This window comes from Anabrus simplex, chromosome 1 (genome assembly GCF_040414725.1).
Source record: "Anabrus simplex isolate iqAnaSimp1 chromosome 1, ASM4041472v1, whole genome shotgun sequence".
Taxonomy (NCBI): Eukaryota; Metazoa; Arthropoda; class Insecta; order Orthoptera; family Tettigoniidae; genus Anabrus; species Anabrus simplex.
In genome coordinates this window covers 106970702-106990335 of record NC_090265.1, presented here as the reverse complement: position 1 = coordinate 106990335, position 19634 = coordinate 106970702, and the positions used below count along the sequence as shown (strand labels likewise).

The window sequence follows — 19634 nt, the reverse complement described above, 5'->3', positions numbered from 1 at the left end:
AGGGCAGTCACCTAGGTGGCAGATTCCCTATCTGTTGTTTTCCTAGCCTTTTCTTAAATGATTTCAATGACATTCGCACTTTACTGAACATCTCTCTTGGTAAGTTATTCCAATACCTAACTTCCCTTCCTATAAATGAATATTTGCCCCAATTTGTCCTCTTGTATTCCAACTTTATCTTCATATTGTGATCTTTCCTACTTCTAAAGACGCCACTCAAACTTATTCGTCTACTAATGACATTCCACGCCGTTTCTCCATTGACAGCTCGGAACATACCACTTATTACATGTTATAAATCTCATTTTTGGTCCGTATTGAAAATTTACAGTTGAAAAATAATAAAGGTGTTCTTTAATCCACCTATACAATACTTTAATTTCCACTTATAGTGGTTACATAAACAGACTATCAGTTAAATGGGACATGTTTCGCCCTCAATTTAGGGCAACTTCAGCCTAAAAACAATCTTCAAGAGTACAGTTGATTCTCTACAAGACTGATAGAATTTGATATATACATTTAAAATACCTGTTGTAATGGTTGGCAGATAATAAAACACAAAGCTAATTCCATGTAGGTATTGGTGAATAACAAACTATTAATAACTTTGGTATTTTTTGTTTTTCAAGTGGTTTAACTTCGCAATAACACACTGAAAATTTTTGGCAACACAAGTATGGAAAAGAGCTAGGATTGGGCAAGTAGCAGCCAGATACAAGAATATATGCTACCCAATCCTTTATCTGACTATGCAATCAGAATTTGATATGACTGAGTGAGTTGTGTAGCTGTTGTTTGAGTCATCAGTACATAGACTGGTTTGATGCAGCTCTCCATGCCACCCTATCCTGTGCTAACCTTTTCATTTCTACGTAACTATTGCATCCTACATCTGCTCTAATCTGTTTGTCATATTCATACCTTGGTCTACCCCTACCGTTCTTGCCACCTACACTTCCTTCAAAAACCAACTGAACAAGTCCTGGGTGTCTTAAGATGTGTCCTATCATTCTATCTCTTCTTCTCGTCAAATTTAGCCAAATCGATCTCCTCTCACCAATTCGATTCAGTATCTCTTCATTCGTGATTCGATCTATCCATCTCACCTTCAGCATTCTTCTGTAACACCACATTTCAAAAGCTTCTATTCTCTTTCTTTCTGAGCTAGTTATCGTCCATGTTTCACTTCCATACAATGCCACGCTCCACACAAAAGTCTTCAAAAACATCTTTCTAATTCCGATATCAATGTTTGAAGTGAGCAAATTTCTTTTCTTAAGAAAGCTCTTCCTTGCTTGTGCTAGTCTGCATTTTATGTCCTCCTTACTTCTGCCATCGTTGGTTATTTTACTACCCAAGTAACAATATTCATCTACTTCCTTTAAGACTTCGTTTCCTAATCTAATATTTCCTACATCACCTGCCTTCGTTCGACTGCACTCCATTACTTTTGTTTTGGACTTATTTATTTTCATCTTGTACTCCTTACCTAAGACTTCATCCATACCATTCAGCAACTTCTCGAGATCTTCTGCAGTCTCAGATAAAATAACAATATCATCGGCAAATCTCAAGGTTTTGATTTCCTCTCCTTGGACTGTGATTCCCTTTCCAAATTTCTCTTTGATTTCCTTTACTGCCTGTTCTATGTAAACATTGAAAAGGAGAGGGGACAAACTGCAGCCTTGCCTCACTCCTTTCTGGATTGCTGCTTCTTTTTCAAAGCCCTCGATTCTTATCACAGCAGACTGATTTTTATACAGGTTGTAGATAATTCTTCGTTCTCGGTATCTGATCCCTATCATCTTCAGAATCATAAATAGCCTGGTCCAATCAACATTATCGAATGCCTTTTCTAGATCTACGAATGCCATGTACGTGGGCTTGTCCTTCTTGATTCGATCCTCTAAGATCAGACGTAAAGTCAGGATTGCTTCACGTGTTCCTACATTTCTTCTGAAGCCAAATTGATCTTCCCCCAACTCAGCTTCAACTTGTTTTTCCATTCTTCTGTAAATAATACGTGTTAAAATTTTGCAGGCATGAGATACTAAACTAATAGTGCGGTAGTTTTCACACCTGTCAGCACCGGCTTTCTTGGGAATAGGTATAACAACATTCTGCCGAAAATCGGATGGGACTTCTCCTGTCTCATACATCTTGCACACTAAATGAAATAACCTTACCATGCTGGTTTCTCCTAAGGCAGTCAGTAATTCAGAGGGAATATCATCAATTCCAGGTGCCTTGTTCCTATTTAGGTCACTCACAGCTCTGTCAAACTCCGACCTCAAAATTGGGTCTCCCATTTCATCAGCATCAACAGCCTCTTCATGTTCCAGAACGAAATTATTTACATCGTTACCTTGATACAACTGTTGGATATGCTCCTGCCATCTTTCTGCTTTGTCTTCTTTCCCTAGAAGTGGCTTTCCATCTGAGCTCTTAATATTCATGCACCTAGATTTCCTTTCTCCAAAGGTTTCCTTGATTTTCCTGTATGCAGCATCTACCTTTCCCAGGACCATACAGCCTTCGACATCCTTGCACTTCTCCTTCAGCCATTCTTCCTTAGCTACCTTGCACTTTCTATCCACTTCATTCTTTAATCGCCTGTATTCTTTTCTGCCCTCTTCATTTCTAGCATTCTTGTATTTTCGTCGTTCATCAACCAGGTCTAGTATCTCCTGAGTTATCCACTGATTCTTAGTTGATCTTTTCTTCCTTCCTAACATTTCTTCAGCAGCCCTACTGACTTCATTTTTCATGACTCTCCACTCTTCCTCTACTGTGTTTCCTTCGGCCTTTTCATTTAGTCCTTGTGCAACATGTTCCTTGAAACGATCCATCACACTCTTTTCTTTCAACTTGTCTAGATCCCATCTTTTTGCATTCTTTCCTTTCTTCAATTTCTTCAACTTCAGATGGCATTTCATGACCAACAAGTTGTGGTCAGAGTCCACGTCTGCTCCTGGGAAAGTTTTGCAATCCAACACCTGGTTTCTGAATCTCTGCCTAATCATAATGAAGTCTATTTGATACCTTCCAGTGTCTCCAGGTCTCGTCCACGTATACAGCCGTCGTTTGTGGTGTTTGAACCAAGTATTGGCGAGGACTAAATTATGGTCAGTGCAGAATTCAACCAGCCCACTTCCTCTTTCGTTCCTTTGTCCCAATCCAAATTCTCCTACTGTGCTACCTTCTCTTCCTTGGCCTACCACTGCGTTCCAGTCTCCCATCACAATTAGATTCTCGTCACCTTTGACATATTGTATGAAATCTTCTATCTCCTCATATATTCTTTCAATTTCTTCATCATCCGCTGAACTAGTAGGCATATAGACCTGCACTATTGTGGTGGGCATTGGTTTGGTGTCTATCTTGGCGACAATAATTCTTTCACTATGCTGGTCGTAGTAGCTTATCCGCTGCCCTATTTTCTTATTCATTATTAAACCAACTCCTGCATTACCCCTGTTTGATTTCGTGTTGATAATTCGGTAGTCGCCTGACCAAAAATCCTGTTCTTCCTGCCAACGTACTTCACTTATACCAACTACATCTAACTTTAGCCTATCCATCTCCCTTTTCAGATTCTCTAACCTACCACAACGATTCAAACTTCTAACATTCCACGCTCCGACTCGCAGAATGTCAGTATCCATCTTCCTGATGATTGCCCCCTCTCGTGTAGTCCCCACCCGGAGATCCGAATGGGGGACTAGTTTACCTCCGGAATATTTTACCCGGGAGGAAGCCATCATCAGTACATCTTTCATACAGAGAGAGCTGCATGTCCTCGGGAGGTGGTTACGGCTGTAGTTTCCCGTTGCTTTCAGCCGTGTAGCAGTATCAACACAGCTAAGCCATGTTGAGTATTATTACAAGGCCGTATCAGTCAATCATCTAGACTGCAGCCCTTGCAACTACCGAAAGGCTGCTACCCCCCTTTCGATGAACCATTCGTTAGTCTGGTCTCTCAACAGATACCCATCCGATATGGTTGCACCTGCAGCTCGGCTATCTGCATCATTGGGACACGCAAGCCTCCCCACCGTGGCAAGGTCACATGGTTCGCAGAGGAGGGTTGTGTAGCTATGAGCTTGAATTTGGGAGATGGTGGGTTTGAATCTCACCACTGGCAAATCTGAAGATGTTTTATTTTTTTCCCATTTTTTTTTTTTTCCCCATTTCCACACCAGGCAAATGCTGGAGCTGTACTTTATTTTGCCCCTTTGGAACCTATACAAAGCCTCCACAAGAAACACACTATTTTCCAGAAATATTCTGTCAACTACTAATGGTAAAATAATGTCACTATATGGTTAACAGTGGTAACTGATTAAGAATACAGGTATATACGTGTCAATAAGGCACTTGGCAAGATAAAGATGCTAAATATTGTATCCCCCATAAATACAAAAGCACCTACCTTCCTGTCCACAAATATCACAAGGTCTTGGTTTGTTCGGTCGGAATTCTTCCCTGATAATTGTAAAGTTAGGTTCATGGGTAGCCAAGCCCAACATAATAAGATCTGCATCTGCACCACAGAGACAATGCTGAGTGTTGGGATCATGGTCAGGTTGAGCTGAAACAAAAAAATATGCTCACAGTGAAGATTTCAATTTAATTTTGTACACGAAATGATAAAATGTTATCAATCTACGGCAAAATAATGTCAAACTTGGAACAAACCTAATTCCAAAAACAGACACTATTCACAATATATAGTGTTCCATAGAAGAGCATAATTTATAATAATTGAGAGAATGGAAGCAATACAATAAAGTCTCTGTAATTTGAGGTGGATGGGACTGAGGCTACCTTGAACTACAGAATAACTCAAGACCCATGAAATTACACGAAGAAGCCTGTGTACACAAACATTTACTTATGTTAAACATTACAGCACAGTAGTTTAGAAAACAGAACCATACATATTGACTTACACTGAAAGAAATTGTCAAGCGTCTTTAGAAAAAACACTTCAGTTAAACAATGTATGACATATATCAGTAGTGCTGAAAAAAAAAAACCCACACATTTTTACATTAAAAAAAGTGTCAAGTGTCCTCTGTTTTAACAAAATGCACTGTTATTGATTACCTGCAACACCAATGTCTAAACAGCAGTCTGCCAGGGTTGCATCAGGCTGTTGTTTGACATAACACATAGCTACCTCGGATACAGCGTGTCCCTTGTTATGGGAAATCAGCGATACACTCTGTCATATCTTCGTACTTTCACACTGTGTTGGTGCAATCATAATTTTTATGATAGAGGCATCTGTAATTTCCAGCTGTTCATTAACTTTTAACCACTCCACATGTCCATCTTGTCGGTACTTTCAGAACCTGGAAGTCTTTTAAGGTCAGACAAAACCATCTTCATCGAGCTCGATAGCTGCAGTTGCTTAAGTGCGGCCAGTATCCAGTAATCGGGAGATAGTGGGTTCGAACCCCACTGTCGGCAGCCCTGAAGATGGTTTTCCGTGGTTTCCCATTTTCACACCAGGCAAATACCGGGGCTGTACCTTAATTAAGGCCACGGCCGCTTCCTTCCACTTCCTAGGTCTTTCCTATCCCATCGTCACCATAAGACATATCTGTGTCGGTGCGCCGTAAAGCAAAAAAAAAATCTTCAATGTCGTCCTCCACCTCACTTTTAACACCATCTTTCTTAAAATTGTTGTTCCATGACTTACCAAGTGTTTCTGACTTTATTTCACTCCATGACTCAGCCACCCAGTACACAACATCCTTCGCTGTTCTTCTTCTTTAAGCTCCAACAATCATTACCTCACTTTCTATTTCTTGTAGAAGAGATTATAGAAATTGGTGTCAATAATTTTTCTAGAGGCATTCCAGAACTCCCTGATATATAGACTGAATTAAACTAGGTGGCAAAAGTAAGGCATGGATGCCATCACTCTGCAGTTCATCTTTACTCGAGTGTGAGCCTGCATGGTCTAGAAACTTTTTAACCTGTGGTAACAAAATCATTTAAAAACAATTCTTAAATAAGCTCTATGATTAGCAAACTTTCCAATAACAAGTTTAAGCTAATGATTTCCTGAGGCATTGGATGCAGCCAGAATTGTGAACCATTCTTCGTTTTTGTTGTTGTTGTTGTTGTTGCACAAAGCGAGTATTTTAGCTGGTAACATTTTAAAGTTGAGCCCCATTTCATCACAGTTATAGAGATGGTCAGTCGTAAAGTTCTCATTTTTCAAGACCTTTTGAAATTCCGTAGAAAACTGCACAGTTGCCTCAGAATCAGCTGAGAGCTTCTGATCACACAACTGTAGTTGCTGAACATCATTAATTTTTTTCCCACTTGTCCAACCAGCTTACACTCACGGTGAAATCAGCACCTCATTCCTTCAACTGGTTTCCAAACATCAAAGCCTTTTCCTGAAGGACTGGCCTAGAAAGTGGGCTTCCTTTCTGCCTTTGCTGGATAAACCAAATGTACAGTTCCTCACTTGTTTTCTCATACTAGGACTTTTTCAATGACTTTCGGTCGAAAGATTCAACAGAGCACTTGCTAGATAAAATGTTGTCAAGTTTATAATTTTTGTTTCATCAAAAATCACAGACTGTGACTCACCAACACTCTATTCATTCCTTCCTTGGTATGAAGAAACGAAAATACGAAAACAAGGACATAAATGTTCTGGAGCGGGTTAAAGAAGCAAGAGACAACGGCAACACTGTGAGTCATGAAATGATGCAGCTTAAAGAGCGTGAAATTGCACAAAGTCTAGGTATTACGGGAAGGATTTTAAAGCAAACAGAGGTTGGTCAGAATGCTTTATGTGCTGAAATGGACTAAGTTTGCTGAGAAGGACATCACTGCACCAGCAGCTCCATCAGATTATACTAATTATGTGATTGAATCTCACTACCTTATTACAATACTTTGTACATTATGCAGCCTTGAAATCTGCGTGGCGCGGCAATTAGCCATCTGCAGAGACTTACAATAACTGAAAATTTCCACCTTTTTGATACTTTTTATTTGCTTTTTAGCAAATTAATTAATTAGAAACAGTACGTTTCGTTCTTACTTGAGAACATCTTCAGCTGTAGTATAGCTTAGGTGGATCACTGAGTTTTTTAGTACATTATTTCCAGGTACCTTGTTCCTCTTAAAAACTATTTGAATACTAGCAAGATACCCGTGCTTCAATACGGTATTATAATGACATTTATAATTGAATGCTTAACGTTTCATATATAATCTGCCGAAATTCGCGATCTAACTCGTTTTCTGAGAGAATCCGCCAAAATTCGTGATCTGACTTGTTTTCTGAGAGAATACGGCAAAATTCCTCCCAATTTTCAATCTTTCTTTCCAGCAATCAATTTCGAACTTCCCAGGCTAGATCCAGGTATTCCACTCTGCCAGTTGGGTCCCTAAATCTTTGCCATCTTTCCCTATACGCATTTTTAATATGGATCAAATCTTCAAGGAGATCTGGCGTGGTGTCGTCTTGGGTGCCTTGGCGGTACTGAACCCGCGGCCGGACTGCAATTGTAGTCATTATCTGGGAAGGACCCGTTTCCAGCGCAGTCCGCACATTTTGACGACGGTCCAGAACATTATTATTACTATTATTACTGATGGTCTGGAACCCACAGCAAGATGCAAGACCGCTACTTGGCCGTAAATTACATCTGCTGCCATTCTCATTGCTGACAATGTGACCAGCACCATCGTCGCCCGTAGGCAAGTGCGCGAGAAATCTGGCGACACGAATGATATACTTCTGTGCATTATTGACATTATTATAGAGGTGAACAATTGCATGGTCAATGTCATTCCTATCGTTTATTTCAAATGTGTTAAAATTTTTATTTATATGCCAGCAGAATCTACTGTAATCTAACTTGATGTACTCCAAAGGAAAAGATGGTTCTTGAAAACGAATCAATTTATGATCAGAATAAGTACACTGATTATGAAAATATGGTTTCCAGAATTTCACAAACACTACCGTATTTTCTCACATAATTAACACAATTTTTTGACAAAAAGAATAGGTAATATTAAGAATTTCATTATGGTCCGTATTGAATCGAGATTTATAATGCTTAATGAAGATAAAAGGTTTCCACCTATTCAATACACAATACAATTGAATAGGTAGAAACCTTTTATGCTTATGCTTATTGAAGATAAAAGGTTTCCACCTATTCAATACACAATACAATTGAATAGGTAGAAAACTTTTATCTTCAATAAGCATTGTGAAAAAATATAGGTGAAAACTTCGGATGCGTAAATCCAGGAATTCAGACATTTAAAAATATTATTTACAGTTTATTTACATTTAAAAGATACTGGTACATCAAATATAATATACACAAAATTGGTCCAACTCATATGTGGTTATCGTAACTTGGCGTAAAATTACGGCAGGCATTTTTTCTGAAAAGTCAAACAGGGTACATTAGGTAAGTTGGACACATGAGTTTGAAGTACCAACACTGGAAAATATTCTTCCCATTATGAGCTGACAATATGACCTGAAGTTAAATAAATATGATCTGATAAAAGTACAATTTATAATAATGAAATACTGGCAAAAAGAAATGTCTTATCTTCTATAGGTTAACGTCTCCTGAGTTCACTACCAGCACTGCAGGAAGCATTGCTGCTACTGCTACCACTGCTCACACCTCTCCATAAGAAGTCATCTTCACTCCTGTCTTTCTTTTGCTAGTGGCTTTACGTCGCACCGACACAGATAGATCTTATGGCGACGATGGAATAGGAAAGGCCTAAGAGTTGGAAGTGGCCATGGCCTTAATTAAGGTACACAGCCCCAGCATTTTCCAGGTGTGAAAATGGGAAACCACGGAAAACCATCGTCAGGGATGCCGCCAGTGGGATTCAAATCCACTATCTCCCTGATGCAAGCCCACAGCCGCGCGCCCCTAACCGCACGGTCAACATGCCTGGTTCATTGCCGTCTAACAAACTTGAGAAATCATGACTCAAGTGCACAATATCCACTCACACAGGAGTTCCACAAGCGGTTTCCAAATCTTGCCTGTAGTTTGTGCACATTTTCTGCCATCCAGCACTGATGAGTTTTCGCATAATGTCCTTCATGGTTTCTTTACTGAAATATCCCAGTGTTGAAGTACCAACGTCAGTCCACCAGGATTCACTCTCAAATCGGTTTTCATGGTTTCCAATAATTTATTAGTGTCTTCCGTCACGTGGCCACAAAAACTGTCCAACATGAGAAGGGCTGGGCATCGAAGGGGGGACCCCGCCTAGATTTCCCCAAATAGTTCATATCCAATCTTGTAAGAGTGACGTGTCCATCCACCCTCTTTTACTTGGATATGAACATGGATTCCGGAAACTTTACTTTAGGCATTGTTTTCATTTTACAATAATATAATGTAAGGTGCAAGCTTTCTGTCAACAGCTGTTACAGTAAGCATGCAGTACATCATTGTTTTACGCTTCCGGTAGTGCGTATGATAGCATTCGATGTCCCTTTCTTATCAATTGTTTGACTTTGTGGCCATGTGCATGTGAATACTGTGCATGTATGGTACCCGAAACACTCGTAAAATTATGTTTGTACCAGACTGGAATAGAGCGTCACTAGTTCTTCTGTACTGATTCACTCACTGAACTAGTGCAATGGTAATTCCAGCCATTTGATAACAGCCCGTTGCACAGTATTTGGAATGCTCGGTTTCACAATAGGAAGGCTGCTATTTGAGTAGTTGACATCTGTATTTAGAAATGCATCCGGAACTGCATGATGGATGATCGAAGAAGCAAATTCGTCAAATACACGAACATCTCTTTTTCTCCACTTTGGACTCCAAAATATTGGGATGCGTAAATTATGCAAGAGCATTAATTATGTGAGAAAATACAGTCAATGACATGTACAAATCTACTGATTTATAAATAAAATGAAAAGGGGACCACAGACACACCGACGGATCTTGGTCCAGAACAGCATAAGGAAAAGGGACTAATCCTGGAACTGAAGAGATAGATGAGGATTAGGGTATAAAGGGAGAGTTAAATAAAGAACCATATTTGTCTCAACTCAGACGAATTTTGTATAAGGAGAAAGGATTTTATGAGATTTGTACTTTATTGCTCATTCACATGGAAAAGACAAAAAAATAGGAGGACACTTAACCTAATGTATTTTTGGGTTTATTTCATATTTACTGTGAAAGCTAAAATACACAGTCTAAAATAGATATTATTACACCATTCAACAGTCTGACTGATGTGAACATTACTCTTAAAAATGATAGAATATTTTGGCATACTCACCTCTTTGTCTACGAATGTAGTCCATAATCTTGTGCTCTCCCTCACCAGGGACATTAGCATCTGATAAAATAACCTTGATGCCCTTCCATGCAGGATTACTATTCATGCGGTCATGGATGTAGTAATGAAGACATGTCGAGAGACGTGCCATAAATGGAGTTCCCTGGAAAATATGACAGGTAGGATTCAAAAATAAGTTTCAAATTAATATGACAATCAAGACAAAACTACAGCTCAATTTGGTTTTTATACACAGGGTGAGTCTTCCGCCACTATTTTTCTTGAAGTAAAGCCATACTTCTAATGCCAAAAACACGATACTCATTAATCTTCATAAAAGGAAAGAAAAATTCCACCTAATCAATACATTTATTTTCTTGCAAAGTATTACAATCTAGGACCGGTTTCGACCCTTCATAGGTCATCCTCAGCTATATCAGAATCACATTTGCATTTCTATCTTACACCTCTGAAAGACCTTCATGATATATTGTTTCATGATTTTCAGTGAAAACTTATCTTAAAAACTTACAAATTTCTAAGCGTTGTGTTAAAATTAAAAATTAAAATTTCAAAACTTTGTCTATTATATACATGCCCTTGGGCTGACAGAATGCATCCTTGGGTTGATTAAGCATTTATCTTAGGTATTGTTGCTTATTCTGTTGAATCGAATCCCTTTTATACTTATGTACAATCGTGAATAGACTATCAGTAAAATTTGATAAATAAAACTTGCGTGATAATTATAATAAAATATCATGTTACATCTTTATACCTTATTGCTGGAGTGATATTATTTTAGGCAAAATATAAATGCGGGTTGATCTCTATAAAATATTTTACATAAACACACTAATATATTTTAAAGTCTAATCATTGTACTTTAAAGTCTAAAATACTTATTGCTTTGGATCTTGCGTTGTTATGTGGTAAAATATTATAACAATTTGTCTTATATAACATCAGATATTGATAATATTTAAATATGCCGTGTATGGTTGGCTTTTAAATCTAATGATTAAATGTCATTTCCTTCTTGCATAAAATTACAAGTTTCATATTATGTTGATTATGTATTGTATAAAACATAAATGTCTAATAAATTGAATGCTTATCATTTACTACAGAAATTTTAAAAGCACTTGAATGTCTAGTAATATAGTCAGTGTGTTTAGTGACACTGAAACATGTTGGCCTTGATTCTTGCGTTATATTTCCATAATTTGCCTTTTTTTTATATATGTCGAATGTTGGTCTTTATAGGTTCCATTTGTAAAATAACAGCACTTTCCTATAATTGTGAAATGAATCAATAAGCTTGACACGTGTTAAATTATGGAATATATGTGTGATTCAGTTCTGGCCTAACTTCTGGAGTTTTCTCCCATCAAATGCCGTAAGACTGTGGTGGTTCCTTTCCCTTTTTAAGGCTGGTAAAGTCTGTAAGCCAAAATGAATGAAGTGAGTTAGGTTTCAATAGAAGTGTAATGTTGTGTGAATTTGTAAGCCTGAATTAATTTACTTACTGCTGGATGTTTGAAATGCAAGTTTCTTGGCCGTTTGACGAGTAATGTACCTCGTACTGATGGTTCTAGTGTTGTCTGTTGTGAGAGGGGCGGAGGGATAAGTAGGGGAGGTTGTTACGTGTGTATGGGCGGAGTCACTGAGGTTCGCTGTCTGCGCCGTAGCCTGTGTATGACGTCGTCTGTTGACTATTTTGACGTAGTCATTTTTTAAGATAGGAACGATTTTATTGAACAAAATGTTAGTTTTTTCAGATAACTCATTTATGTTATAATTAGGATTTGCATACTGATCTAGTGTTATATATAATTCTTCACTTATATTAAGCAGAGGACCTTTAGGTTCTACATTTAATATTTTTAAATCGTTATTTATGTCCGTGAAATTGTGCTTATATTCATGCATATGTTGCCCTATTGCCGAGAAATGATTATGCCTAATTGCGTTTACATGTTCATTATATCTAGTCGTGAAATTAGTGCCCGTACGCCCCACATAACTTGTTAAACAGTTGTTACATGCTGCATTGAACTGTCATATGGTGAGGTAATAAGGTCATGTCTAAGCTGAATGTGATGATATTTACGAACGTATAATTAAGCACCGACACATCAGCTGAGCTACTGCTGCACAATCCAACAATCACAGCAAAGGCAAATATCACCATACTGAGCCAGGGTCGAACCGGACAAGTTGGGGTCAGAAGGCCAGCGCCTCAACCCTCTGAGCCACTCAGCCTGGCCATAAGTAGAAGTCAAGAGGTGTTAGGTCTAGGGAACATACTGATTACTCAACACCACCTCTTCAACAAATCCATTATCTGGGTACAGTTTTATCCAGATACAGCCTGACATCTTGATGGCAGTGGACTGGGATGCATTCATGTTGCACATAAAATCTCTCACCCACATATAGCTCTCAAATGGCAGCTAAAACTGATGCCTGAAATTTCTAGAGGTAGGACGCACAGGCAAGTGTGCCTTCAAAGAAGAATGGTTCGATCAAATCCCGGAAGGACAGACCACACCATACATTACATCCTGATAAATGGACGACTTTGTCCAAATAGATGTGCAGATTTCTGGAGACCCAGCACACACAATTGTGGCAGTTTACAGTACCATTCAGTTTGAGTTGTACCTCAAACGACCTAATAATCTTCTTTCCAAACCCCGCATTCTCGTGCACTACGCTTTCAAGCCACTCACAGTATTGAAATCATCAACCACTGTGTCGACATCTATAGCATGCAGCAATCTTGCAATGTAAACCTTCCATGTTATACTCCTAAAAATTCATTATACCCCTGATCGACTAACAATAAACAATGTTTCACACCCTTTGGTTTCTCTGGTGACCATGTAAATTGTTATTACACAGCTGTTGAGGTAGCTGCAGATGTTACGAGTACAGGTCAATGGAACATCCTTTCTGCACATTGCTAATAGTACTGTCGGGTTTGAATTTATAATATCAATATAGTTGGTCCGTTATTGGACATTATAATTTTTCTAGCTAACTCATTGCTGGCTGGCAGCATTTTTCCTCAGTGTGCTAAGTTGGGCTCATCAGTTGGTAAAAAGCACACCGACCAAGATGCATGGCTTAATGCATACCATGGAGGCCACTGCGTAGGCTACTTGGGGCAAAATGCTGGCAACCAGGAATGAGTTAGTGGAAAATATATGATGTCCAATAATGGGTCAACTATACTGGGATTATAAATTTACTAATTTGGGACAAATATTTCAGGTTCCCTACGGGAATCAACATCTATATCAGGGTTTGAATTTGTCGTGAATAAATGTGTTAGATTTTTTGGTGGCTCTGTTCAAAACTAATTCTGCCATTGTCGCTGTATGTCACTAATTTTTCCAAACTTTAAGTACCACTTCAAAATTGCCTTTCATTGTTTGAACCTTGCACCTGCCATTAGACATGTTTGTCAAATTAATAACTGTTTTGATAGAAGGCGGTTTGGGTGTAGGAAAGGTTATTTCACTGAAGCTCAACTTGTAGGATTCTAACAAGATACAGCAGATATCCTGGATTCAGGAGGTCAAAGGACTGTATTACGATTGATCTATCTAAGGCATTTGATAGGGTAGATCATGGGAGACTACTAGCAAAAATGACTGCAACTGGGCTTGACAAAAGAGTGACTGAACGGTGGCTTTCTAGAAAATAACTTAGAGAATTAGAGTAGGCAAAGCTTCATCTGTCCCTGTAATAATTAAGAGGGGACTTCCTCAAGGCACTATTATTGGACTGTTATGTTATATATATATATCAATGATATGTGTAAAGAAGTGGAATCAGAGATAAGGCTTTTTGCAGATGATGTTATTCTGTACAGTGTAATAAGTTACAAGATTGTGAGCAACTGCAAAATGACCTTGATAATGTTTTGAGATGGACAGTAGGCAATGTTATGATGATAAACAGGGTTAAAAGTCAAGTTGAGTGTTTCACATATAAGAAAAGTCCTCCCAGTTTTAATTACTGCGTTGATGGAGTGAAAGTTCCTTTTGGAGGTCATTGTAAGTACCTATGTCTTAATAAACGGGAAGATCTTCATTGGGAAAATCTCATAAATATGATTGTAAATAAAGGGTAAAGATCTCTGCACATGGTTATGAGGGTATTTAGGGGTTGTAGTAGGGATGTAAAGGAGAGGGCATATAATTCTCTGGTAAGACCTCAACTAGAATATGGTTCCAGTGTATGGGACCCTCATCAGGACTACTTGATTCAAGGACTGGAAAAAATTCAAAGAAAAGCAGCTCGATTTGTTCTAGGTGATTTCCGACAAAAGAGTAGCGTTACAAAAATGTTGCAAAGTTTGGGCTGGGAAGACTTGAGAGAAAGTAGACGAGCTGCTCGACTAAGTGGTATGTAATACCAATATAGTTGGTCCGTTATTGGACATCATACATTTTCCAGCTAATTCATTCCTGGCTGCCAGATTTTTGTCCCAATGTGCTAAGTTGGGCTCGTCAGTTGGTAAATAGAACACCTACCTAGACGCATCGCTAGTGCATATCGCAGTGGCCTCCAAGGTATGCACTAGCCATGTGGCTTCCATGGTAATCACTAGCCATGTGTCTTGGTAGGTGTGCTATTTACCAACTGATGAGCCCAACTTAGCACACTGGGGCAAAATGCTGGCAACCAGGAATGAGTCAGCTGGATAATTTATAATGTCCAATAATGGAACAACTATACTGGTATTATAAATTTACTCATCTGGGACAAATATTTCAGGTTCCCTATGGGAATCAACATCTGTATCACAAGTGGTATGTTCCAAGCTGTCAGTGGAGAGATGGCGTGGAATGACATCAGTAGACGAATAAGTTTGAGTGGTGTCTCTAAAAGTAGGAAAGATCACAACATGAAGATAAAGTTGGAATTCAAGAGGACAAGTTGGGGCAAATATTCGTTAATAGGAAGGGGAGTTAGCAACTGGAATAACTTACCAATTTCTTTGCAATCATTTAAGGAAAAGGCTAGGAAAACAACATATAGGGAATCCGCCACCTGGGCGACTGCACTAAATGCACATTAGTAGTGATTTATTGAAGTCTACTTCTGCTCATGTGGTCGCTGGCAACTAACAACATTAAGCTAGACTTTCCTTTATAATTTGTTCTAAAGTTCTTAACGAAGAAAGAAGGCAAATGATACATTGGGCCCCACTCTATGTTTATCATTTATCGGACAACATACGTTATTATACAACAATTTCAGCCTCCGTGGCTCAGGTGGCAGCACGCCAGCTTCTCATCGCTGGATTCCGTGGTTCAAATCCTGGTCACTCCATGTGAGATTTGTGCTGGACAAAGCGGGGGTGGGACAGGTTTTTCTCCGGGTACTCCGGTTTTTCCTGTCATAATTCATTCCAGCAACACTCTCCAATATCATTTCATTTGTCATTCATTAATCATTGCCCCAGGAGTGTGACAGGCTTCGGCAGCCGGCACAATTCCTATCCTCGCCGCTAGATGGGAGCTTCATTCATTCCATTCCTGACCAAGTCGAATGACTGGAAACAGGCTGTGGATATTCATACAACAATTTCAAACTGATACAATGGAAACAGAACTAATCAAATATTAACCCTTTTGCTCTCAGGCTATTTTCACCGGTCAAGCCCAAAACACTCAGGCCATTTTTCATGATTATGCATGTTAAAATGTAAAAAATTGCCGTATAAAGAAATCCCCAGTTACAAAATTGAAAAAAATTACAGTAGTACACTATTTAATACCGTTTTAGGAAAAAAATATCCCAAAATTGTTCATGGCATATTTTACTTCAAAATAAATTTTGAAATTTGAAAATATATTACAAAAAATAAAAATCTGTTTTGAAATACTAAAAAAGTAATATGTTCTTTAGTGATATTGTTGTTCAGTCATTCTGAAAATAAGAGCATTTAATTCTGTATAACATGATATAATTTTGTTTTTTGTATTCTTATTTGGTCATGAGTTATAGCACCTGACGTAAAGAACTGTACATGTACCTTCCGGAGTCAGCATTTGTGTTTTGGAAAACATTCTCCTATCATCAGTACCTGTAAAATCCGAATCACTTCTTCTTTATCTACAGCTTTTCCCACACCTGTGGGGTCGCGGGTGCGAACTGTGTCGCACATGTGGATTTGGCTCGTGTTTTATGGCCGGATGCCCTTGCTGACGCCAACCCTATATGGGGGGAAGTAATCACTATCGCGTGTTACCGTGGTAGTTTGTAGTGTAGTGTGTTGTCTGAATATGAAGAAGAAAGTGTTGGGACAAACACAAACACACAGGCCCCGGGTCAGAAGAATTAATCAATGGCGATAAAATTCCCGACCTGGCCGCGAATCAAACCCGGGCCCTCTGAACCGAATACCTCAACGCTGATCATTCAGCCAATGAGTCGGACTGAAATACGAATCAATATCGGCTATAACGTCACCGTCATCGTCTAAAGCATCTAAATAATCCAAAACATCGGAATTATTTAGTCTAGAACTTGGCCCAGCCATGTAAAAAAATTAGGCCTACTCGTGGCACGAAAATCTAATAACACGAAATGTTAAACTAAAATTCACTTGAGAACACTGATAAATGTAGAATATAAACAAAATATAATTAACAATAATCTATTATTAAAATGGAAACAATAAAACGAAGGGAAACACGTATTTTGAAGCTTAAATGAGACTGTACTGGCAAGCAACACACTTCAACTCGTCATGCGGTGAACATAGGCGGTTTGATAACTTCATTTGTTCCAAACAGGTGAGCTTAGTGTCTGTATCTCGAGAAAAGTGTAAACTAAATCCAAAAGCTACTATTAATGTCTTTTCCTGACATCTGGGGGTCCATTAAGGTACTTATACAGCCGTCCGAACACAAAGCCGATAGATCGGCACGCTGAGTGTTTTAAGCAATACCACCCGAGCCGATAGATCGGCTCGCTGAGCGTATAAGGGTTAATCACCACATCGTAAGGACTGTGAAAAAATCAAAGTTTCTTTTAGGCCTACAAAGGGATAGTATATTGTTTTCTTTCTTTTTCAGGTAGGTAAATATCAACTCTTATCAACCTTCTTCTTTACTTTGAGCAATTTGAAAGTCATCAAATTTTAGCACTGTGACAACAGACAAGGGCGAGAGGTGGTAAATTTGGCTTTTTGATGCGAGTATTTCTTTGCCTTTGAACAATAGTTACAACTACTTAAATTATAGCGATCCCGATTCTGATGAATAATAAGTAATGTTGCCATAGTGTTAATGAGAGTGGAAAATCAATGGGGTAGCGAGGTGTATGAAGCTGGGCCACGTGCTTGCATGATGTGCTTTAGAGGGAGGTGTTTTGCAACATAACGTACAAAAAATGTGTTATATGGCACCAAATATTGTATATGCATATAATGTTACAGAAGTTCCAATATTGCACATTTTACATTCCTAACTCATGGTGAGCAATCGTCTCCTCCTGCATCAGGAAGTCACACGCACAGTGACTCCTCCTGCACAGAGGGGCTTAAAAATATCAATTGCTTCATTTCAGATTCATCACCATAGCTAGCTGCTACCTTCTTTCTTGACCAGATAAGCATCTAAAAATTGTCCCTCATTTCAAAAAAGATTTCAGGAGAAATGTTAAGAGCATAAAAAACTAGAACAACTTTCAATTATTGTCATCTAACATCTATTGTAAAACTATGTCAAATTCATGAAAATGTCTCTCACAGAGGTGAACACACTTGACTGAGCACCATACCATCACCCTGGAAAAGAGCCTGCAGTCCTATAGTGGAAACTAATTACTTACTTACCGGTGTAATACAGTTGCTATCAAAATGATCTTCCTTTGGCTTTTCAGGGGGAAGAATACATCCTTTCAAGGCTAATTCACTACGGATGCGTGCAACTTCTGCAATCTTCTCAACAGATTCCTTAGATGCTCGGAAACGTCGAGATCGTTGTTGGTTCATTTTTGCCCTTGGAGCCTAAAAAAAAAAAAAAAGTTTTTGGACATTGTACGTCAATTTAAATACTTAAAAGAGCAAGTCAAACAAACTCTACACACTGTCAAGTACATTGGATAATTATCCACAAATAATTGCCAGATAAGAGTAATTTTCAGTTAACAAAAGTTTATATTCATTCAAGAAAGATATCCCATCCAGGTGAAGATGTTAAAAGCATTCCTCTCTGCTTTTACTCCAGTCTATTACAGTATAGAATGTTCATACATGAGTACCTACCACACCATCAATAGCCATGTACAGTAACTTCCTTGGCCGAACAATATTAAACAGCCTGTCTATGCACTCAAAAATTGCCACCATCATTTCATCTTCATTTTTTGGTGCTGGTCTGTGAAAAAGAGAAAGAAATTCAGAAATGACTCATTTCACATAATAAAGGTTCATCAACCAGACATTAGGTTTTATATAGCAGTTGCATAATTAGAAGATAGGCCCTATATGTTAGAATGCAATTTCCTTCATTCTGGTGTATGTCATCTGAAATTCATGAAAAGTACTGTATACAATTTGTGAAAAAAAAACACATACGATTGTGTCTTTTTTGGCTATTTGCTGTATGTTGCACTAAAACAGACATCTTACTGCAACAATGGGAAAGGGCTAAGATTGGGAAAGAAGCGACTGTGGCATTAATTAAGGTACAGCCCCAACATCAGCTTGATGAGAAAATAGGAACCCACAGAAAGTCACCTTTAGGACTGCCAACAGTGTGGTTCGAACCCACCATCTCCCAAATGCAAGTTTACAGCTACATGATCCAAACCACATAGAAAATTCAATTGGTAAGAGAGTTTCTTCATAAAGTTAAATTCCATAAGATATCAAATACATTTTACAAGGAGAAGGACGGATGTTGTTTGGTGACCAGGACAATACAGCAGTCTAGTACAAACAAGACAACATGCAATTATCTTTATAAGAAAATATCATTTTATTAACCATACAGAATAAATATTTTCTTCTCTTCTACTCTTATTGCTTTTGAAGAACCCAAGGTGCCGGAATTTTGTCCTGCAGAAGTTCATTAACATGCCGGTAAATCTACTGACACAAGATAGAAAAATCTGAAAACCTTCTATCAGCAAACTGAGCTGTGATCGAACCTGCCAACTTGAGCTCAGAAGACCAGCGCTCTATTGTTTGAGCTACTCTGCACTGTCCATTTGCTATGACCATAATAAAGAATTGAGATGCTTTCTATTCTATATGATAATGTTTCAATTCCATT

The 19634-nt window shown here is 38.5% G+C and overlaps 1 protein-coding gene across 1 annotated transcript in view; it reads right to left on the bottom strand.

Annotated features, from left to right (window-relative positions):
- Positions 1-19634, bottom strand: part of Rat1 (5'-3' exoribonuclease 2 Rat1) — a 184425-nt gene that overhangs the window by 145252 nt on the left and 19539 nt on the right. Inside the window, exons 3-6 of the mRNA XM_068224996.1 lie at positions 18623-18734; positions 18191-18364; positions 10330-10492; positions 4436-4594 (exon numbers count right to left, since the gene is read on the bottom strand). Coding sequence (XP_068081097.1) covers positions 4436-4594; positions 10330-10492; positions 18191-18364; positions 18623-18734 — 608 coding nt within the window. The remainder of the gene's footprint in view (positions 1-4435; positions 4595-10329; positions 10493-18190; positions 18365-18622; positions 18735-19634) is intronic.